The sequence below is a fragment of the Malaclemys terrapin genome, chromosome 6 (genome assembly GCF_027887155.1).
Source record: "Malaclemys terrapin pileata isolate rMalTer1 chromosome 6, rMalTer1.hap1, whole genome shotgun sequence".
Classification (NCBI taxonomy): domain Eukaryota; kingdom Metazoa; phylum Chordata; order Testudines; family Emydidae; genus Malaclemys; species Malaclemys terrapin.
Window position 1 is genome coordinate 23,248,570 of NC_071510.1, and position 23,270 is coordinate 23,271,839.

General features: G+C 42.2%; 1 protein-coding gene across 1 annotated transcript in view; it reads left to right on the forward strand.

The window, feature by feature from the left end:
• The window catches only part of UHRF2 (ubiquitin like with PHD and ring finger domains 2), a 190,746-nt gene that overhangs the window by 106,140 nt on the left and 61,336 nt on the right, over nt 1–23,270 (forward strand). The window contains exons 5-6 of the mRNA XM_054031771.1: nt 3,069–3,178; nt 15,103–15,289. Of these exons, the coding sequence (XP_053887746.1) occupies nt 3,069–3,178; nt 15,103–15,289 (297 nt within the window). The remainder of the gene's footprint in view (nt 1–3,068; nt 3,179–15,102; nt 15,290–23,270) is intronic.

Here is a 23,270-nt window from a genome sequence, read left to right on the forward strand (position 1 = left end):
TTGAGGGCTCAGCTGAGTGCTAGTTCATCATTTAGCAGTAAGGCATTCCCTGGGAAATATCCAACCCTCTTCCACTCTCTGACTTCACCACCTCAACCAAGCTTCACAATCATCATTGCTGAGTACAGTATTAAATTGTTTGTTTAAAACTTATACTGTGTGTGTGTGTGTGTGTGTGTGTTTCTTTTGTCGGAAAAAAATTTCCCTGGAACCTAACACTCCTCCCCCCCCATTTACGTTAATTCTTATGGGGAAATTGGATTTGCTGAACAGTGTTTCGCTTAAAGTCACATTTTTCAGGAATATAACTACAACGTTAAGCAAGGAGTTACTGTATTGTATCTCTAATGACTTACTAGGGCACCTAGATCCTCGGAAAAGCTTCTCTTATTTTAAATCTAAATGCATAAAAATGTTTTTTAAAAAATGGGCAGCAATGAGAGAAATCTTTCTCCCTCTAAGGGAATCAGCTTCCAGGTCATTATTTCTTTTCCAAATGAAGCTACCCACTGAGCTGCTTCTCTCTGATTGTTGTACTGCATTATGGTGATGAGTAAATTGACTAATCTGCATGTTAAAAGGTGCTCCATGTGCATGGAGACTTCTGAGGAGCCACAAAACTGGAGCTCTGCTACAGTTACTCGGAGTGCAGACCTTTGCCGTGGCTCTTTCAGCCTGGTTTCAGCAGAACCATACAAAATCCCCCTTTTAATCCTAGACTGGAAGCCTCTCCTTGTTTCCTTACAGCAATTGCTTTCAGGCAGGAGAGTTATTGAACTGGGAGTTTTTTCAATTAAAAAACCCATTTTCAATTCTTCCTTGAAAAGATGGTACTTAATCCATTTCCTGATCTTATACAAAACCAAAAAAAGAACAGAATTCAAATTAAATCAATCTGTTTCATTCCTCTTTTTTTGCCCTACATTCAAGTATCAGTACGAAAAGAATATCACACTTTTGGTATGAAATGAGCTTTAAAATCTGTCTGTCAGTGGTGAAAGTCCGCTACCGTTGTTTGTTTTTCATAGGAGGTCTCAAACAGTGCTTCAGGGCCTCAATACTCAGTCTCTATTTGGCTCAGATTGAATGTATACCAGACATGCAAAACAGCAACTGAGATGCCTGCTGGAAGCATCAAAGTTACTCTGCAAAAGGTTCTTCAGAGTTTTGGACAGAGAACCATAAAACTTTATACTTTGACACTTGCAGTGTGGCTGCTTGAAGTTTGCAATTCCTTTCCTAAACACTATAATAATTTTTTTTCTCCTTCGTTGAGCTTTTGGTATTCTTGGCTTCATTGAAGCTAAACCAGGCGAGCAAATATAATTAAAATTACATGAGTACATACATTGTCCATTGCTATGAATCCCTCTAGAGAAATGTCAACTTGTATTTGTTTCTTTTGCTCCACAGGAAGTAGAAACAATAAGAGATCACTTCTATAGGTAATGTCTAGCCAGTATAATGTTGTTTCTTTTCATGGAAAGGACCCTTCCTATGTCTGAATAGACTCTCCCTACACACATCACCATGTTCTTGATTAAAATGCGTTGTTCTTTTAATTCTAATAATCCTGTCTACAGTGTTGTTAAAATTTTCTATCAAGTTGTTTATTTAGTTTCAGTTTTGGATGCCCTCTTCTGGGATCAGAATATGGTGCTGCAGCAGTCCAGCAGAGGGAGTTTAAACTCTGATGGGGGTAGGGAGCACAGATTTCCTCCACACTGATGGAATGAGCGGGTCTAATATATAAAGTCTTGTCCAGATCAGTGGATGCCCTCAATAATGAGAAATAAAAATTACAATTAGAAAACTAACTTGCTGTCTTGGGTATAACAGCTTGATCCTGTATGCACTTAATAGGTGTAGCCCACTGAAGTCAATGGGACTATGCTCAGTAGTAAGTACTTGCAGGATTTGCCTCTAAATTGGTAATGCTGTGAACAAGTCCTAATTTAGTTTTATATTGTAAAATTTAAAGTGGCAAGAAATCCACAAACAGCAGCTGAAAAGACATCTTGGCACAGTGAGGGACTAAAGCTTTCTGTCAATCACCCTTGGTAGTTAAAATCAGTTGGGAGAGTGGGAAAATTAAGTGGAGTAGGAGGTATGAGATTAAAATCTTGATCTTTACTCCCCATTAATGCCCTCCATCACCTCATTTAACATGAGTGTTTTGTTCTTTGGAGTACTAGCTGTGCACCATTGGGAGTTTGTGCACTGTGACACTGTCAAAAAAGTCCCACTGTGGTCAAGGGTGTAAGAATATGTAAAGTACTTATTGTATGTGTTCTTGCTGGATTTGGGGCCTTAGTTTTCTGAAACATTTAGAAATCCAAGGAAGTCAGCGTTAAAGTGAAACTTAAAAGAAACTTGACTATTTAGACAGTGAAAACATATGAAAGGATTTTTGTACAAAGAGAATTTAAACTATTTACCACATTATTTTTCTTCCCTTTTAAGTTCAGTAGTGCATATTACACTAGTTATAAGTCACTATTCGTTGTCACTAACAGTATAATTTTATTATATCATTGCCAATAAGGATTCTTTTAGGTTTGCTATAATGTATAATGCCTCTTGAGTGTTTTGGATTTTGTCTGGTCTGCCATTGCAAGCTTTTGATTTTGCCTGGTCTGCTGTGGCTAACTTTGGATAACAAAACTGTTTGAGAAACAACTTAAAAGAAATACATTCAACGAATGAACTATCAGTTGCTACCTTTGATATTTCCACTAGCTGATCTGCAATATGACGATACTCCTTAGCTTGTTATTTAATTTACCTTGTGCTAATGTAAATTATTAATTGTTTTGGCTTTGTTAAAAGTTATATCGTTATGTTGAATTATTATTGTCAGTTTAGATCAAATTATTCAGTGCTGCATGTAATGGTTGTGACAGCTTAAAATGAGCAATAAGTAAATACAATCACAGTCCAAAATTCTATGGATCTTTAAAATCAGAACTGGGACTTATTATTAGCTATAGCTCTTCCTCAGGGTTTATCAATTATAGCAACAGGAATCAAAGAAACCAAATTAAATATACTTTTTTTTCCCTCCCCAGAGGCCCGGAAGACACAATAAATGATTGCAAAATCCTTTTTATAGAAGAAATGTACAAGATTGAAAAGCCAGGAGCTTATCCACTGACATTTGGGGATGGAGATTTCAAAAGTATGCTTCTTTCATTATATGTTTAATAATGGTATTTAAACATGTGAATACGTAATTTTAAAAATCCTAATTGAGAAAAATGACACAACAATGTAGATTCAATAATTTTAATGAATGTGTGTTTTATATGTTGTCATAATAATATAGTCCTTATTAGACAGCCCTTTGACTCTGTTGCCACTTTTTTGATGAGCCATGCGTTACATGGAAATACTTAGAAATGGATTTTTGATGTAATATAGCACATGTTAAATAATACATCAGTCCAAAAAGTTACAAGCAGGGAAATGGGGGAGAACAGCTGATAGCCCTTAGATCAGTGGTTCCCAAACTTTAACAGCCCGCGAACCCCTTTCACTAAATTGTGACATCTCGTGAACCCCCTCCTAAAAATGAATATTTCCAGGGATTTAAGTTTAAATTTCCTCAGTGCGATGGATTCGCTTGCCTTGCTCTACATAGCTCTTGGAAGTCTGGAACCATTGGAGAAAGATGAAAGTCTCAGGTCTGGTTCGGCATCAAGTCTGTTTCTGTATTTGGTTTTCAGATGTGCATACGAGGAAAATGCTTTCTCGCAGAAGTATGTTGTTGAAAATGGTAACAAAACTGCAGTAGCTTTTTCTGCCAGAATCGGGTAGTCGTTTCTTAAACTCACCCAAAAGTTGATCAATGATAGATTTGTGAAACTCCTTTTCAGTTCGTAATCACAGGAGATCTCAATCAATTTCTCTTTTTCCTTGGTGTTTAATATCTGTGTTGAGAAAGTGGTATCATCAAAAGGCTCAAGCTACAAATCCAGTATACTTCCCCATCATTGATGTGGCCCAATCAGTGCAAATGCCTAGGCAATGAGACCAATCTATTTCCTTTTCTTGAAAATATGCATTAGTCAGATTGAAGATATCTTCTCCAGTTGTACGTTCTTCCAATGGTCGGCAAAACAACAAGTCGTCTTCAACCATACCTTCATTCACATAACGTACAACAGTAGCAAAATAGCTAGATTAGCTACATCAGTTGATTCATCCAACTGAATAGCATAATATGGACTATTTTTTCACTCTATGTACAATTGTGGTCTCTCCATTATTTGACATGTAATTAATTCTTCGTGACAACGTATTATTGGACAAAGGTACCGTGTCAATCCTTTTGGAATCCTTTTCTCCGAGCATGCAATGAACTACGTCTTTTATACATGGACCAATCAAGCTCTCTGCTATGGTATGGGCTTCTGATGCTTTTGCTACTCGGTAGCTCACGTGGTATGACGCTTTAAGTGCATTTTCATGATCAGTACTTGCTTTGGATATAAAACTGGTAATGTCAATTTTCTTCTCAGCTAATTTTCGCTTGAAAAAATCAACAGGCTTGTCAAGTTGTGCAGGATGCCTAGTTTCTAAATGGCGCCGAAGTAGAGAAGGTTTGAGGCTGCTGTTTGCTAGAACATCACCACAAGTCACACACACTGGTTTTGGATGTTCTTGATCACCAATGCATGTAAAGCCATATTTTATATAATCATCGTTATATTTTCTTTTCTTTGTAAGTGACTTTCCAGGACCATCATGATCATTAGACTTAGATTTTCCACAGTGTGGACTTGAGGAAACACTAGCTGATTCCAGCGTCTTTACACTTTCCTTTTTCAGCCACTTATCCATTGAACTTGTGTACAAAAGTTCTAATAAAAATAAGAGACTGCTAACAACCAACAGACTAGAAACTGAGAAGATTCACTCACTGAAGCAAATCAGCACTCCAGAGAGGAGGACAATTACTGAGACACCTTAACACTCCTACACTGGCTACAACGTGCTTCTGGCTGGTTTGGCTCGCAAACAGCTTTTCTTCCACTGAGGAAGGTGGGACAGGAATCTGAGCTGCCACCTGCACCCCGCATGGAGTGCTGGGGTTCGGGCTGCTGGCTCCCCCGCTGACAGGAGGGCTGGGGCTGCCGGCTCAAACTGCCCGCTCTCCACGAGGCTCGGGCTGCCGGTTCCCTGGCTGACGGGAGGGGCTCAGGCTGCCAGCTCAAACTGCCCGGCCCCACTCTCCCCAAGGCTGGGGCTGCCGGCTCCTGGGCGGACAGGGGAGGGCTGGGGCTGCCGACTCCTGGGCGGACAGGGGAGGGCTGGGGCTGCCGACTCCAGCATTTCTGCCGCCCCAAGCAAAAAGCCGCGATCGCGATCAGCGGTGGCAATTGGGGGGGGGGGGGGGAAGCTGCGATCGGCGGCGGCAGTTCAACGGCATGTCTGGGAGCGAGGGACCTGCCGCCCCCAAATTGCCGCAGGTGCCGCCCCTCTCCCTTGGCCGCCCCAAGCACCTGCTTGTTAAGCTGGTTCCTGGAGCCGGCCCTGGCTCTCCCCAAGGCTCGGGCTGCCTTCTCCCTGGCTGACGGGGGGGCTTGGGCTGCTGGATCAAACTGCCCGGCCCCACTCTCCCTGGGGCTTGAGCTGTCTGCCCTGCAACTGGGTCCCAGCAGAGTCCTCTGGCCGCCATTAATGAAATTTTTCTTGAGAACTCCCTGAAACGTTCTGCGAACCCCCAGGGGTTCGCGAACCCCACTTTGGGAACCACTGCCTTAGATGATTCCTAGTGGGCCAGTATCCAAATCACAAAAACTACCATCACAATTGGCACCTTTGTTTATATTCTCAGCAGAGGCCAAGAATGGATTGGGCCTATTGCATGAGCTATAGTTCAGCCCTGATGTCTTCTAAGGGTGAAAGAACATTAGCAGGTAGTATGAGGAAACTTACACTGGCACTGCTGTTGTACCTATTCTGTGAATAAACTGAGTACTTCAGTCTCCAGGGCCATCACTTAACCACCTTTCATCTTCCTGGCACTAAATTCTCTTTGCCAAAAAAAGACACTGGATTCTTAGCTCAAAACTTAATCAAAATCCCCAAATCAAAATTTCTACCCAAATGAGAAATGGTGTTTCTAATGGAAATGTGAATGAGAGGCAGAAGGACATCAAGAGTGGATGCTGCTGAATTATGTTTGTCATAGTTGTGACAAAAAGTGGCCACATTTTGGGGTCCTTTGCACAGCTGTTCTTTAATGCAAGAGACTTAATGTGCCCACTGTTTTTGTCCCTTTCACAGTATGCTACACTGTTAGATATCACTGTTTTTTAAAAAAGCAAATTTCCTTTCCTGCTCTTAACTTTTATAAATGAAAGGATTTAAAATAATTTACTTTTTACTTCTTATGCTATGGGTTTTTTCATTTTTCTCAAGATTGGCAAATGAAAATACAGTCACTTTCACTTTTGTTCATAGTTAATTTCTAGTCAATTTCATTTTAAGATATTTTATGCAACAGAAAATATTTTTTAAAAATATCTTCATTGTGAACTGACAATTTGAGGAACAATTATTTGGTTGCCCCCAAAACTGCACATTAAGTCACATCTGCTTTGCATTTATTCACCTAATTATTTGTTTTGTAGTTTTATTTGTAGTTGCAGGTTTTGTAGAACAGTTTTGAGGCCATGGGAAATGTGACACACATTTAACACATTGCACAGCAGTAGGTATAATGTCAGTGAAATGAATTAAAAATCGTGTATCTGCTAAATTAATTCTTAATTTATCATAATCTTTAGCATATATATAATCAGCTCTGCTTATTATCCTTTTGCACAATGCAAATAGTTAATCTGGGTGCCAACTTTATATTCTTCTCGCACAGCCACTTACGTGCTTTTTTTCATGCTGCTCCCCATGCGTTCGTTCCTCTCAAGTCCATCTCAGAACAAAGTTCTTCAAGCTCTCTTATATTCAGGCTGCCCCAAAATCCAGAAAGGGGCTGTCCCACGTGTTCCATGAAGGGAATCAAATTTGATATTCTGGAGACAACGTCAAGGAATGTACTACTTATGTGTTACTATATATACATCCAGACAAGCCACAGTCCCTGTCCTTTCCAAAAGTGATAATGTAAAGAGCAGAAATATTCTTCACAAGCTGCACAGTTAACTCTACTTTTGATGGAAAACCAAAGAATGCCAGAAGTTTTCCATTCAATAGATGCTTTTTAAATTTGCCCTGACACATTTATTAAATATCAGAATAAAAATTGTGTGCTGACAAAAGTCTTGTGCATGAAAGTCCTATAATAGAAATCTGAAACTTGCCTACCAAAAGAGAGGAATAAGACTGTTAATAATAGGAGGATTCACGCTGTCTGTAACATTTCCACAAAATCCTAAAAAACAGAGGAGGTCAGACGGCCCTCCTGCAGCCAGGAGAGTCCACCACTTTGAGACTAGATTAAATTATGGACTGGTTAAAACAAATCTCAAGAGAATGGACATTTTGAGAAAAATATCACAAGACATAACTGAGAACAAACATATTACTAGTACACATCAAGCTAATTTGCAAAGCTTGGAATCAAGACTACGGGGAAGCTGAGAATAGACTCTCCTTGCTAAAAGACACAGTGAGTACCATGAATATAATCTCAAAGCAACAGGAAATGGCTATTAAAGCACTGTAGGAAAAGGTTAATGATCTCAAAGGAAGATCAAGGAGAAACAATATGAGAATTGGTGGGTCTTCCAGAAGAGATGGAAAAAGGGAGGCCTCTGGAATTTTTATCCACTATGCTGCTAGAGCTTTTGTGTCTTCGCCCTGATCAGAATGTAGATGTTGAGAGAACCCACACCTCTCTTGCACCAAAACCCCTCCAAATGCAAAGCCCCAGGCCTTAACTGTAAGATGTTTAAAATAATATATTAAGAAACTCATTCTTTAAAAAGCCCTAACATGAAAAGGAAAAGCTGATGATTTTTCCATATTACACCAAAGATGTGGTGGGAAAGATGACTAAATTCAATAGATCAAGAACCTTAGACAAAAGGTTGGGTTTAGTCTACTTTATATCCTTCTCTGATAGTTTGAAAGTTAAAAACGAGGGTAAGATGCTTAGTTTTTTGATAGCAGAGGAAGTTGAAAAGTGTCTGATCTCACTACTGCAGAAAACCCCCACAGAAGATACAGCTGGGATACATTAAAACAAATATACTGTATTCAGTCACTGTGGAATTCAGTCCAGTGTTGGGATTTAGCTCTTAACTTTGGCAACACTGTAACAATGTTGGCACATTTGCTTTACTTGCATTTACCCTACACCACTGCCCACCACTTATGTACACTCATAACTGTAGTGTTCCGGAACCAAATCCATTTTTGGGATCCTGATACCAAGCAAATCACTTAACTGGACCTGGAGACTTTTTACAATCTTGAATTGGCAAAGTTCAATAGAGAAGTGTGACTTCGTTTTCTGTCTAAGGCACTATCCATCCTGGTACCTTCTCTAGCACCCCCACCCCACCCGTCTTTTTCATCTTCTTCCCCATCCCCTCCATCAATTATTTTACTTTGTTTCATCCCCATTTAGTTTCCCAGATTTTCAGTTTATAGTAAACCTGGAAATACTCAATCCATTTGCCCTAAATGTACACGTATACCATATCGAACAATGTAATGAAGATTTCAATTTAATGATGTATCCTTTCAGTTCCCCAGCTGTAAAGGAATCCTATCCAAGAATAATTACTATTGCTGGTTATAATTCACCAAATTATTGAGAATGTTATGAGGGTCAGTTTTTTTTAAATAATATTCATTCAGGTTCTCTTCTTTAGTGTTTTTTTTTTCCTTAATGAAATGAGTTGAAATAAATGTGTTGATTGACATTACTGATCTAACCATTGGGCAATGGCGTTCACACTATAATCCAGCATGGACAAGGCTCTAGAGGGCAAAGATTAGTCAGAACTGTTCTGGTAATGTACCTGTAAATAATCTAGTTATATTAGAATAAGATTATTTAAACAACTTGTATAACTTTCCCATATATCCATCAGAATCTTGTTCTTAAATTTAGACACTAGCTGTCTTTCCCCCCTTGCGTGTGTGGTGGTTTTTTTTTTTTGGTGAATGGTGCAGAAATCATGCCTCCATTGATATGAAACCGTTTTCCTTATAAAGTTACAGGGAATCCAGTTATACCCCAAATGGATATTTTGGGGGTGGGGGTCGTAAGTGATTAGACTACCCCCTTGTTACTACCTCCTGGACTTAAGTCCTACTTTAGTTTGGATGTTTGTCATATATTTTGTAAGGGATCCTTGGTCATTTCTGATGACTTCATTCCCTCTCTCTGTTTTTCTAGCTTTTCCCCACATTATGCCTATCTTTTTCCTTTTCTGGTTCGCCTTATCTTCTACCCTTATCCCTCCCCTTCATGTCCCCGGGGTGGTCAGGGGGACCCAGATATACTTTTCCTAGATGTGGAACTAACAGTGACCTAACTACTGATACTGTTCAGCTGCCAGATAAAGAGATGTTTGACTTACGTCCTCCTTATGGCTAATAGTATAAATTGTGTTTTCTGGAACATCAAAGGGGTGAATACCCAAGAAAGAATCTAAACCCACTGACAGTGAATATTATCTTCTTATAGGAAAGCTACCATGATCATTTAAAGGTAGAGAAACCGTACATGACCCCGCCCATAGCCTGGGACCCCCACACTCTCCCCATCCCATCCCTTCCCACCTTAGCTGGGGCGGGTCAGGGGAGGTCGTCTCTGGCCTGGCCGGAGCCTGCTCCGGCAGGCTGGGCCAGGCGCCAAAGCCGCAGCCTGCCAGTCCTGGAGCTGGAGCTGCAGCTGCTTCAGAGGTTGGGGGGAGAGTAGCGTGGCCAGAAGCGGAGAGAGACTGGCCCCACCTCTTCCCTTCGGCTCTGCTGGCTGTGCTGCCTTTCCTTGCCCCCTCTGTTGGGGGGAGGGGCTGTGTCCCACCACTCCCTCTCTATACCCGTTCATAAGCCGGCCCCCCCCTCCTATGCTTCCCTTTTTTACTAAAAAAATTCAGCTTATGAACAAGTATATACGGTACATCACTAGTGCATGTTCACACTATGCTCCTTCTGTTGGCAGAGCACATCCACACTTGGAACTCTATCATCGACAGTCAGAGCAGTACACTGTGGTAGCTATCCCACTGTGCTACTCACCATCTTCTGCAGCTAGGACTTGTGGGAAGGCGGAGTGGATTGCAGTGCATCGGGGTGCGGGCTCAATGTTCCTTGATGAAGTTTATTTCCATCCCAGCATTCCATGTGCTTCTGACTGCGTTTTGTGGCATTTTTCAACTGCCCCTGTTTACTGTGTGCCCCCCATCTCTGTCTTAAAGGATGGATTCCCACACTGTTCTCTATTGTTGTGGTAACTGTTATGAACACATTGCAGATGGTCAGGTGGTATATCATGAGCTCCCAATCTGAACAGGAATCAGATTTGCCTTACCTGCTGTGTGCCGTGGAAAGAAACAGCACCAGATTACTTTTGGCATTCACAGAGCAGCTACATACGGTGGACCATTGCTTTTGGGCTCAGGAAGCAAGCATTGAGTGGTGGGATTACATCATTATGGAGGTCTGGGATGACAAGCAGTGGCTGCAGAACTTTCAGATGCAGAAAGCCACCTTCCTGGAACTGTGTGGAGTTCGCCCCAGCACTACAGCGCAAGGACACCAAAATGAGAGCTGCCCTCTTGGTGGAGAAGCTCATGGCGATTGCTGTGTGGAAGCTGGTGACTCCAAACTGCTACCAGTTGTCGCAAATCAGTTTGTAGACAGGAAGTACACGGGTGGGACAGAATTAACACAAGTGTGCAGGGCCATTAATTGTATCCTGCTGCGAAGGACAGTAACTCTTGGCAATGTGCATGAAATAGTGGATGGCTTTGCAGCAGTGGGATTCCCTAACTGTGGAGGGCAATAGATGGCATGCATATTCCCATTTTGGCCCCAGATCATCTTGTGATGGAGTACATCAATAGAAAGGGAGACTTCTCAATAGTATTGCAGGTACTTGAGTATCACTGTAGGCTTTTCACTGACATCAATGCAGGGTGGTTCGTGAAGGTACATGATGCACGCTTCTTCAGGAATACTGGCTTGTACAGAAAGCTTCAAGCAGGGACTTTCTTTCCAGACCAGAAGATTCCAGTAGGGGATGTTGAAATGACCATAGTGATCCTGGGAGGCCCAGTGTACCCCTTACTCAGATGGCTCATGAAGCCTTACATGGGAAACCTGGACAGCAGCAAAGAGTGCTTCAGCAATAGGTTGAGCAGGTGCAGAATGACCATAGAACGTGCCTTTGGCAGATTAAAAGCATGCTGGTGCTTCCTTTATGGCAGATTAGACCTGACTGAGGAAAACATTCCCATGGTCATAGCAGCCTGCTGCATGCTCCATAATATTTGTGAGGCTAAGGGTGAAAAGTTTCCCCTGGGGTGGAGCACTGAGGCAGATTGCCTGGCGGCTGATTTTTTGAGCAGCCAGATACCATGGCTATTAGAGGGGCACAACGGGGGGCTGTTAGAATCAGGGAGGCTTTGAGACACCATTTTGATAATGAGCACCAATAACAGTGCATTTCTATACCACAGTCTGCCATGCTTCATTAACTTCAGTTATCTTATTTTGCCTAAAGATTGTGGTGATGCCTGAGCAGGATTTGTACTAAGCAAATGATTAAACTGCACCTATGTATTGCTACCAGTGGCAATCACTATGTGTAGGACATAAATAAAGAGTGGCTCTCTTAAAGAGAGTTTGTTTTTATTAAACACCAGTTCCCACCATGCTTTGTGTGTGTGTTAAGGAAGAAAACAGTAAAGAACAGTGTAGGCTCTCAGAGCTGTGCGTAAGTGCAGGTATCATTTTGGAAGCTGTCCAAAGGCGCAGAGTGAACAGGGTACCAAGACATTCCGGTAAGTTGCAAGGAAGATGTGGGAGGAGTTTGGGAAAGGAATGGAAAACAGTTCTGTATTAGCTGCGGGGGTGTGGGGTGGGGGTGGAAAGCATGTATCTATTCTGACTATTGGGTGATATAAAACTCATTTTATATTCTCTTGAAAAGAGAACCATGATTTACTTAAAAATACTCTTCCATCACTTTTATCGTCCACTCTTGGTCTTTAGAATGTGCTCCTCACTCTCCTTTCTGTCCTGCCTTTCATTTTCTCTCCACTCCCTGGGTTCACTTTTTTCGGCCTCTGAGGATTGGAGCACCTCTCAGAACAAGTCCTCCTTGCTACAACTTGGTCGCTTCCTTATCTGGAGAAGGCACTCTGCCGCTGTGTAGGGGGTTCCCCTGAAGGCTACATCTGCAGAAGCACAAGAAACAATACACAGAAGCATAATTGTTAGTTCATGCACAGCATTCAATCATTTACAGTAAAATATACCTCTTGTAACATACCAATTACTTTCTCATTGACCCTTGGCAAGCACACAACTCTGCAAACAGCCTAAACATGGTGAGTTCGGCCCAGGCGGGCGTAGGTGATGTTTTCAGGGGATCAGTGAAGGCAAATAGAGACAATATTGTAAATTCTGCCACCATTTTCCACAGGCAATGGTCATCGAAGCCGATCTCTCACTGTTGAGGGTAAGCAAGGATGCAGGAGTGCATCTACTGCACGTTAGCAGGTTCAGACCCGATCCCTATGCTGCTCACCTGTGTGCCCCTTTGGTCCCTGCACGAGTGATTGCCGAGTGGTGCGGGAAAGTTTCTTACAATGGGGGAAGGAACAAAGCAGCTCTACCAAGGAACCTTCGGCAGAGGATCGGCGAGTACCTCCAGGAAAGATTCCCAGAGATCTCTGGAGGATTCCTGTGAAATCTCGGTGTGCGGTAACATACTGTTCTTCCGTACTGCTTAGCTGCACTGTGGAATGGGGAGCACACTCAAACACAGCTAGTCTTGCACATTTCTATCCCTTCACCCACTTGTACAGCTGTTCTTTGCTCTGTATAGTGTAGCTCATATAACTGAGCAGCATCAACTCAAAAAGATCACTTAGGAGGGCTCTCATTGTCTGCAACATGTGCACCAGAAACAGACTACTGGGATTGGCTAGACCCCTCCGGAGTGTATTTCTCTTAACCCTTCTATAAAGATCTTCTCCAACACTTTAATGAAGCTAGAAAGGCATTTAAAACTAAGCTTCCACCACTTTACTGCTTTGGACTGTTTTCTTCTCATGAATGATATGTACCCATAGTCAAGAACCAGCATTCTGTGCTGAGTTACAATGCTTTCTCTGGGAATGACCTTACAGTTCTTGATGTTCTTCAGTTCAGTTTAACAGGAAGCAGTTCATCTGTGCCCCTATGCTACCACTCTGAAAGGTAATCATTCTTCTTTGGTGAAAAAATGTATTCACTATCAAATCATATATCTGAGCATACTTTCCTTGTTCCTGTGTCCATATCCACAACTGCCATTTTACCTTTTGAAGCTTTACCTTCTCTCCCATGTGACCATTAAGGTTGGCACTAGTGATTCTTTATCACTTTGTTTAATAGTGTCTGTTTTCCCACTTGTGATGCATATGAACAACTTTTAGGGGGCTGTTTTCAAGAGCTTGCTTAACCAAAATTAACCTATTTCTTATCCTATCCACATCCACTACATATTCCCACATTATTTTGTCTAAAACTGTACCAACTCTTTCTCATATTAGGTATGCCACAATACAGTAGCTTATAGCCTTCCCCAATATCTTTTGCCTTTGCTCCCTTCCATTTGGTTTCTTGAATTCAGGCAATCTGTACTTTCCTTTTCATTTATGTTTGAATCAGCCCTTCACTTTTCCTAGTTAATGTCCGTGTTCCAAGATGCTAGTCTTACGTTCAAAGATGGGAGTCCAGAAAATATCTGTCCAGAGTGATGCAGTAGCCCTTGCAGTAGCACGCAGATGAGGTCACTACTCTTTGCTTCCGGGGAGCACCCTACTTCATATGAGGCATATAAAGGGACACATTTAATGGGATTTCTTTGGCAAAGGTTTACGGGTGGCTGCTAGCCTTGACACCACTCTCTTCCTTTTTTTAACCAGCTTGGGACTGGCTGTGGTGGAGTTACTCAGTTCCATGGTTGTCGTGGACAAAAACAGTCTAGTCAAGTATTACATTAACAGTAATACAGGTTGATCTGAATGTTTTAATTCTAGTAGACAAAAATGATTAAACAAATTCTTCCATTTGGCTAAATTTTTAATTAAGAAAAAATCCCTGATATTCATTCATAAGGCTAAAAATAGAGCTCATGCATTACACTGAGGTTTATGTAAAAATGATCCTGCATTTAACCAAATGAAAATGAAACTTTAAGTTCCTCTTTGTTTGATCTTGTGGGGAAAAAAAACCCCTCCCCCCAAGAGTTCTATTAAAGTTGACTGTGGCTAAAGTTTGCCGTTTTGTTCATGTTCTTCTGCAGAAGCTTTTTTGGTCTAATCCTGCAAAGGCTTATACATGAATATCTTTTCTCATGTGAGCAGTTCCATCAGATTGAATAGAGTTACTCACAGGAGTGGTTACTCACTAAAGTCTTCATGGAACTGGGGAATTAGTCCATTGCCCTGTAATAAGCTCCATGTGAGCAGACTCTCTTTGAAATCAGTGAGGCTTGTTATGGGTGTAGGAATCGAGGCCTTTTTTGATGGAGTAAAAGTAAAATACCTTTTTGCTTTTTCATCACCAGCATGATGGCAAGGGGATTGAGAAGATTTTGTGCCTTGGCTGATAAATGATGATGACTATTTTGCACGTCTTTCATACAAGACTACAAATTGACATGACATTAATATTTTAGATGTTACATTATTGTATATGTAGTTTTGTAAATAAACGGTTTTCAATAACTACCATTATGCCTGATCTTTTTTTTTTTAATTTATTTTTAAACAGAGACCATAGGAAAGTTCCTGCACTCACAGCATTACTGTACATTTTCCCCCTCACCTTTCCCCTCCCCATAATGGCATATTTATGAATCTGAAATCACTTCTCTGAGGCTTAACTTTTTCTAATTTATCTTCACAGGAAAGAGTGGCCCTGAGTGCAAGCACTGTAGGGCAGACCCAGATACGGAATGTCGCTTTTGCTCCTGCTATTTGTGTGGTGGAAAACAGGATGCTCACATGCAACTTCTGTGCGATGAATGTAATATGGCCTACCATATATACTGCCTGAATCCACCTTTAAGCAAGATACCAGAAGATGAGGACTGGTAAATATAAAAGGATGATACTTTATGCAAAATACTGTTCTATAAAATGTGCCTTTACTATTTGAGACTATAGAGAATTACTAAATGTCATGGATATACAGAACATTGAGGAAGAAGTCTTGTGGCCCTGGTGTGTATTTTTCATGCACAGAATCTGCATAAAAATTCATGTCCATGCTTTATATGAAGGTTCCATTTATAAATAGTAAATAGTAACTGGTTATTAGATGTCTTTTTAATAAATTATTAATCAATTGTTATTAGTCTCACAGATAATAACCATCTATTACTCCTTTAACTGAAGTGCTTAGATTTATCTATATTGTACATGATTCATATTTGTAACATGCTCATGACATCTATTAATCATTTATCAATCCATTTTTAAATAGAACATGTTAATATAAAGTGTAATCCATTAGATATACGCCAATAGAATTTTAAGAACCCAATCCTACAGACCTTTACTTCAAATCAGTAGTTCCATAAGTAATAAGTACATTCAAACATTCACAGGTATTTCTTTAATAAAATATTAATTTCCTGGAGATGGATGAGTTAGACTACTTCATTGTAGAGGCTGTTCAACATGTATTTAAAAGTAAGGGGACATGAGGAGAGAGGTAAATGTAGTTCTTCTTTGAGTATTGTCCACGTGGATCCCACTTCTGGTGTGTTCACACCATGGGTGTGCAAGTTTGCAATCTTAAACCAGTAGTATCTCTTGGGGCAGTGCATGTACCCTAGATGTCCTTTTGTCTCCCACCCAAATTCATATAAGTCCAACTTCTCCTTAGTTCTTTCTGACCGCCTGTGGCAGTGATTTGGAATAGAGTGATATCCTCTCAGTGTTACCTGAGCTGTTCAGATTTGGCCAGAATCCTTAGTCTGTCAAATATCACTTAGTTTACATCCTACCACTAGTTAGAATAGATTTGGCATTCAAAATTAGAAGTGTTGGGTTTTTTCAGTTGACTTTACTCACTTAACTGCTGCCAAGACACCATTCCCATCTCCTGGCAGAACTTAAGTCTATCAGATTGCTGGTGTTTGATGGCCTGATATCCGTGCCTGATATCCATCTCTAATGAGTACACTCAGTGCCTCTTCAGCCTTGGAGAGGCACATGTATTGTTAGAATTTCTTTTATGGAACTTGATGACAGAGACAGCCGCTTCAAGTTCTATCTCTTGGAACATTCTGTGCGGTTGGGGCTTTGGACTTGGAGAACTCAAGAGTTTTCCAGGCATAGCCAATAGGCTTATGCAGCAGTAAAGTCCCACAATAAGTTGGCAAGTCATGATGCAACACCTCAGTCCCTGATTTCATCCGGAATTGGTTCATGGTCCTCGGCAGTTTGGGCATTACTCAGAATGTGAGTACAGAAGCTGAACGTAAGCCTGCTTTCTCTCCTGTGGGTACCTCAGCATTGAGAGGCAGACAGGAATATTGCTCTAAAATGGACGCCCAGTACCATTTCTTCCTCCTTTGAGACTTTGAGGAAGAAGAAAAAGAAGTGTAGTCATTAGTCTCATGGCTCGCCCCAGCACTGGGCAAAACCAAAAAGGCCTCCAATAAAGAGGCTTCAGCAGCCACACCCTTGAAAACTTTTGTTCCAACTACTCTGGTGTTGGCTGACATGACTCATAGACTTTAAGGTCAGAAGGGACCATTATGATCATCTGGTCTGACCCCCTGCATGCTGCAGGCCACAAAACCGTCCCTACCCTTTCCTTGACTCTGCTAATGAAGTCTCCAGATCCTGTGTTTTAGTAACTTCAATTGGCAGAGAACCCTCCTGCTAGAGATCCCTGCCCCATGCTGCGGAGGAAGGCGAAAAACCTCCAGGGCCTCAGCCAATCTACCCTGGAGGAAAATTCCTTCCCGACCCCAAATATGGCGATCAGTAAGACCCCGAGCATGTAGGCAAGAGTCTCCAGCCTGACCCTTGTTAGCCATTATAATATTTACCTACCATTGCTCGGTATTAATGTTTTACCATTAAACCATTCCCTCCATAAACTTGTCTAACTTAGTCTTAAAACCAGACAGGTCCCTTGCCCCCACCGTTTCCCTCGGAAGGCCGTTCCAATATTTCACCCCTCTGACGGTCAGAAACCTTCGTCTAATTTCAAGCCTAAACTTCCCCACGGCCAGTTTATATCCATTTGTTCTCGTGTCCACATTAGTACTAAGCTGGAATAATTCCTCTCCCTCCCTTGTATTTATCCCTCTGATATATTTAAAGAGAGCAATCATATCCCCCCTCAGCCTTCGTTTTGTCAGACTAAACAACCTGAGCTCCTCCAGTCTCCTTTCATATGACAGGTTTTCCATTCCTCTGATCATCCTAGTGGCCCTTCTCTGCACCCGTTCCAATTTGAGTTCATCTTTTTTAAACATGGGAGACCAGAACTGCACACAGTACTCCAAATGAGGTCTCACCGGCACCTTATACAACGGAAGCAGCACCTCCTTTTCCCTACTAGATATACCTCGCCTAATACATCCCAAGACCGTATTGGCTTTTTTCACCGCCACGTCACATTGTCGACTCATAGTCATCTTCCGGTCTACAAGAACCCCTAGGTCCTTCTCCTCTTCCGTTACTTCTAACCAATGCGTCCCCAGCTTGTAACTAAAATTGTTGTTAGTCATCCCTAAATGCATCACCTTACACTTTTCACTATTAAATTTCATCCTATTTCTGATACTCCAATTCACAAGCTCATTCAAGTCTCCCTGCAGAATATCCCTATCCTCCTCCGAATTGGCAACGCCTCCCACCTTCGTATCATCCGCAAACTTTATCAGTTCATTCCTGCAATCGGTTCCGAGGTCAGTTATAAATAGATTAAATAAAATGGGTCCCAAAACTGAACCCTGAGGAACTCCACTGGTACTATTGCTTTTAATTCCCCTCGCTAGGTCCAACTCTACACGGCTTTTGGCCTTTCTCACTCTATGGCCTAGTCTTTGATTTAATTCTGTTACTCCTTCCGTTTAGTTTAAACCGGATTAGCTCATGATCACTGGAGCCCAAGTTGTCGCCTACTACCACTTCCTCAACGAGGTCCTCACTACTCACCAAAATCAAATCTAAAATGGCCTCCCCCCTCGTCGGTTCGGCTACCACTTGATGAAGGAAATGATCAGCAAGCACATCTAGGAACATCTGAGCCCTATTATTGCTACTAGCGTTTGTTCCCCAGTCTATATCTGGGAAGTTAAAGTCCCCCATAATTACACAGTTCCTATTAGTATTTACTTCTCTAAACACATTAAATAGTTCTTTATCCATATCCTGGGTCGATCCCGGCGGTCTATAGCACACCCCAAGCACTATCCCGGGGGAGACTCTAGTAGTCCTTTTACCCAGTGTGATTATTGCCCAGACGGATTCCGTGTTATCTATTCCATCAACTATTATTTCTTTACAGCTTATCTCACTATTGACATACAATGCCACCCCGCCACCTTTACCTTTGTTCCGGTCTTTCCTAAATAGCGCATATCCCTCCATACCTGTATTCCAGTCATGACTGCCGTTCCACCACGTTTCAGTTATTCCTATGATATCCGGTTGCAATTCTCGGACCAAGAGCTCCAATTCCTCCATTTTATTACCTAGGCTTCTCGCATTGGTGTATAAGCACCCTAATGTATGTTGTTTAGCCTGTCTCCCATTAGTAACACTATATGTTACAGGCCTCTTTGTGTCCTTCCCCCGTATCTGTCTTGTGTCCAATCTCATCTCCCCGGCTATATCTCCTCTTATCTCAGTCACCTTTTCAATGTTGGAATCTGGCGTGGAGATTAACTGTACATCTCCCAACCGTCTCCCCAAACTTCCTAGTTTAAAGCTCTTTTGATAAGATGAGCCAGCCTCCCTCCCAGAAGTCTATTTCCTTCCCTACTCAGGTGAAGTCCATCCCGCGAGAACAGCTGTCTGTCCCCGAAAGCCTCCCAGTGGCCATACATCCCAAAGCCCTCCTTATAGCACCACTCCCTTAGCCAACTATTTATTCTAACAATCCTATCAGCCGTTTGCTGCCCTTCCCTAGGAACAGGCAGAATCCCACTAAAGATAATCTGAGCCTCTATCTCCTTAAGCGTCTTCCCCAGCCTGGCATAATCTCCCTTGATTCTCTCTAACGAGAACCTAGCTGTGTCATTCGTTCCTACATGAAGGATTATCAAGGGGTTCTTACCTGCTCCTTTTAGGATCCTTTTCAACCGCAGGTCCACATCGCGTATCTTTGCGCCCGGTAGACAGCACACCCTTCTGTTCTCTGGGTCTGCCCTGGTCACAGGCCTGTCCAATCTCCTCAGTAAAGAGTCTCCAATTACATACACCTGCCGTTGCCTGGCAACAGTGCGATCTAGTAATCTAGTCTCTGATCCCTCTAGTCCTGACCTGTGTCTGCTCCTATCTTCTCTTATGCTCCCCCTTGTGCCTTCCTCTATCCTCTGGGGGCCCAGGTTTTTCACTGTCTCCATCACCTCCCCTCTCCCTATTGGACTAGCTGCTCTTCTCTTCTTCCTGATCGTCCCACCTTCCGTCACCACCTGCTGCCCCTCCACCTCGTTACCCAAACACCCAAACCTGTTCCTGAGTTCTATTCCCCCCTCACTGGCCCTCCTTTTCCTTGGCCTGCTTCTCACAGTCACATGCTCCACTTCCTTTGTTCTCCCCCTTTCATTCCCCTCTCACTGTCGTCTACTTCTGCCTCCTCCTGCACCCTAGAGCATTCCCCTTCAGCCCCGCCTTGCCTGTCCTCCATCAGCTGCTCAAACCCCTGCCTAAACTCCACCAGGGTATCTACCTGCATCTCCAGTCCCTTAATCTTTTCCTCCAGTAACACTATAAGGCGACACTTCATACAAACATACCTTTGTTCCAGGTCCCCTGATAGGACTATGTACATACCACAGCTTCCACATGCAGCCATCTGCATTCTGTCTGCTGCTGCTTGGCTCATGGCTGCTGCAGTCTCTGCCCTCAGCACTTGGGGACACAGAGCACACAACACACCGCGCTCTCCTGCCTCCCCCTTTACCTCCCCCTGCAAACTCCCTCTCAAACTCCCCTGTTAGCCGCCCTGTTTGCTGCCTCCGGTGCCGCTGCTCGCACCCAAAACTCTGTCTCTGGAAATACCAGTGCCAACTTATATGGCACCCAAGATATCAGCACAGACTGTGCAGACTCTACTAATGCTGACAATTCTGTTGCTCACAGATAGTCTTCCTTTTCACATCATCCTCTATCTTCACTGACAATGAGCTCCTTAGAACTCATAAACCTGTGAAAGCATAAGACAACCTCAAGCTCCGTTTTGTTTAGATGAGGGAGATCAGCATATCTCCCTCATCCTTAACACTCCAGAGACATGTAGCCAACAACTTGGAACCATACTTGGTTCCTGTTTTCACACTTTTATCCATGTGGGATGGCTTCTTGGCCCTCTGGTCCTTGGAGAGCAATGTGGGGTCCTTCATCTTATTCTAATGGCACTGGACACACAATGTGATCCCTATCAAGGAAAACCCATTCTACTACACCTTTGAAGGTCCACTCCAAGACTGGCTGACTTTTGTGGAGAACTTTGTCATTATTCCTCTACATCAGCTTAAATCTCCTTTGGTTCCCCATTACGTCTCTCCCTTTTTGGCTGATGAGGCAGATTGACACAATCTGGTTTTACCGCTTGATGATTACAAGGCCTTTCAGCAGCTCCTAGGCAGACTAGCTGAGATACTCAGTTAGACTTAATTGCAGTCCTGGAGAAATTTCACAAATTATTCAAAATACTACAGGCTCGTCACCATTCAAGGGTCCTGATGCCCAAAACCAGGACTCCTTGAATTGACCAAAGATCTGTGGCTTACTCTGGCCTTGAAACCATCTATGTGCAAAAGAGTGGATAGATGTGATCAGGTGCCTCAGAAGGGTTTTCAGTATTGTTGTTTTTTTTTTTTTCACTCTTCCAACATACAGTTCTTTAGTGGTGTCAACAGCAAATGAGACCGAAGCTGTTGAGTAATGCCAAATCAATGCCTAAAGAGAGAGACCCCAAGAAATTAGATTTTTTTGCAGAAATATATGCTCTTTTGCTTCTTTGTAGATGTGTATCTCAAACTACTAACATATCTGGGATTTTGTCATCCTTTATTGACAAGTTTCCCTCAGAACAAAAATGGGCACTCAAAAAGAACTCTGAAGGTCAGCTCTTAGCAAAGCATTCTCTCCAGGCTATCTTAGAAAATTCAGCGACACCATCTCATTCAGTATTCACTGCAGTAACTATCAGATGTTCTTCAGGGATACCTAAATAGGTCCAAGCCACTTTTTGAAGGTTCAGATCCTTTTAGTTCAAAAACTAATGAATATGTTTGCTCTCTTAAAGGACTCCAGAGCAGTACATTAGTCTCTTGGACTACATGTGTAATAACAGAGAGCCCTTTGGGTTCTAAAAGCAACCCTAATAAAGACTGAAACAAAGACATATCAGTATTCCAGTGACTCTCCTTTTCTGCCAAACCCAGAAGAATAGAGATTTTTTTTCTCTCTGTCAGCGCCATTTCTTCCTTGAACAAGCAGCAGGCTTGATGAGCATGTAGGGAGCCCCAACGTAACACTAAGAGCCCTAACGAGTGTTTCTTCAGTTTGGCAACCATCTATCCCTATTCTCCCAGCCTTGAACTGAGTATTACTTCATACTTTTAGGCCCAGGAGGTAATTTCCACAGGATATGGAATTCAGTTCAAGTCCTTCCCATACCCTACTCACCTTTCATGGCCTCCTTCATGGACTTTTTTCATGAGAGACTCTTGAGAGAGGAAGTTCTTCAAGAGTATAAAGGCACGGGTTTGGTGCCAATGTTAGAGGGCAGTCAGTTTCCACTCAAACATTAAGTGGATAAGAAAGCATACATATAGGATATTGAATGGCAGGCCAAAAACCCTATAGGGAATATAGGGCTCATTCTATTAGAGCTAAGGTACTTTGCTCAGCCGTCCTTAGGAATATTGCCATACTGGAGAATTGCAAAGACACCACCTCGAACTCCATTCATATCTTAGTAAAACATCAATCCTTGGACTTGGACAGTGCATATATGATGCCAATTTTGGCCAAGTATTGCAATCCCTATTCAATTAGGACTCCTCAGACCCTCTACCAGTCTTACCGAGACTGCTTCTTAGTCACTAGAAGTGGGATCCACACTGACAATACATAAAGAAGAAAAACAAGTTATTCACCTTGTCAGTAACTAGTTTTTCAGTATGGTTTGGGTGTGTGTATCCTGCCTTCCTCTGCTCTACTCTGGAGTCCTCTGAATATTTAGAACTCTGGACTGGATGGGAACTGAGTGGCAGTTGGGACCACTAGGCCCTATATTCCCTCAGGTGGGACATCTAGGGCATATTTACAGCTCCCCAGACACTCCTGGCCAAAAGATTCTGAACTTATACCCGAGAAGTGGGATCCACATGTACAAAAATCTAGAAGAACCATAGTGACTGATGAGGTATATAACATTTCTTTTTATTTTATAATTTAACTTTGTTTTGTTTGCACTATAGGCATATGCGTTCTGAGTTTTATTCATGAAGGTAGATGAACTGTTCTGGCCAGGGAAGCCAGTGCAATGGAATGACAGAGCTATGGCCTTGCTTCTTGTCCACTTCTCGTAGGTTATGTAGCGTTGCTAATCCTATGTGGTCCTTGCACTCACTTTGGTGCAAAGGCCTTCAATTCTGCAATGTAATGCCGCTGCACAGAAATGTAAAAGTGTGTCTCCTTTTCTTTTCCTACCTTGCATACTAATATAGGTTCATGGCAGAGTTTGACCCTTAGTTGAATACCAGGTATTTATTTGTTTTTAAAAGTGGGAAATTGTCCATTTTAAATTTTAATAATTTAAACTTGGCAGCCCCCAGTTCTACCCCACAGTTTGGGAAATACTGATAAGGCATT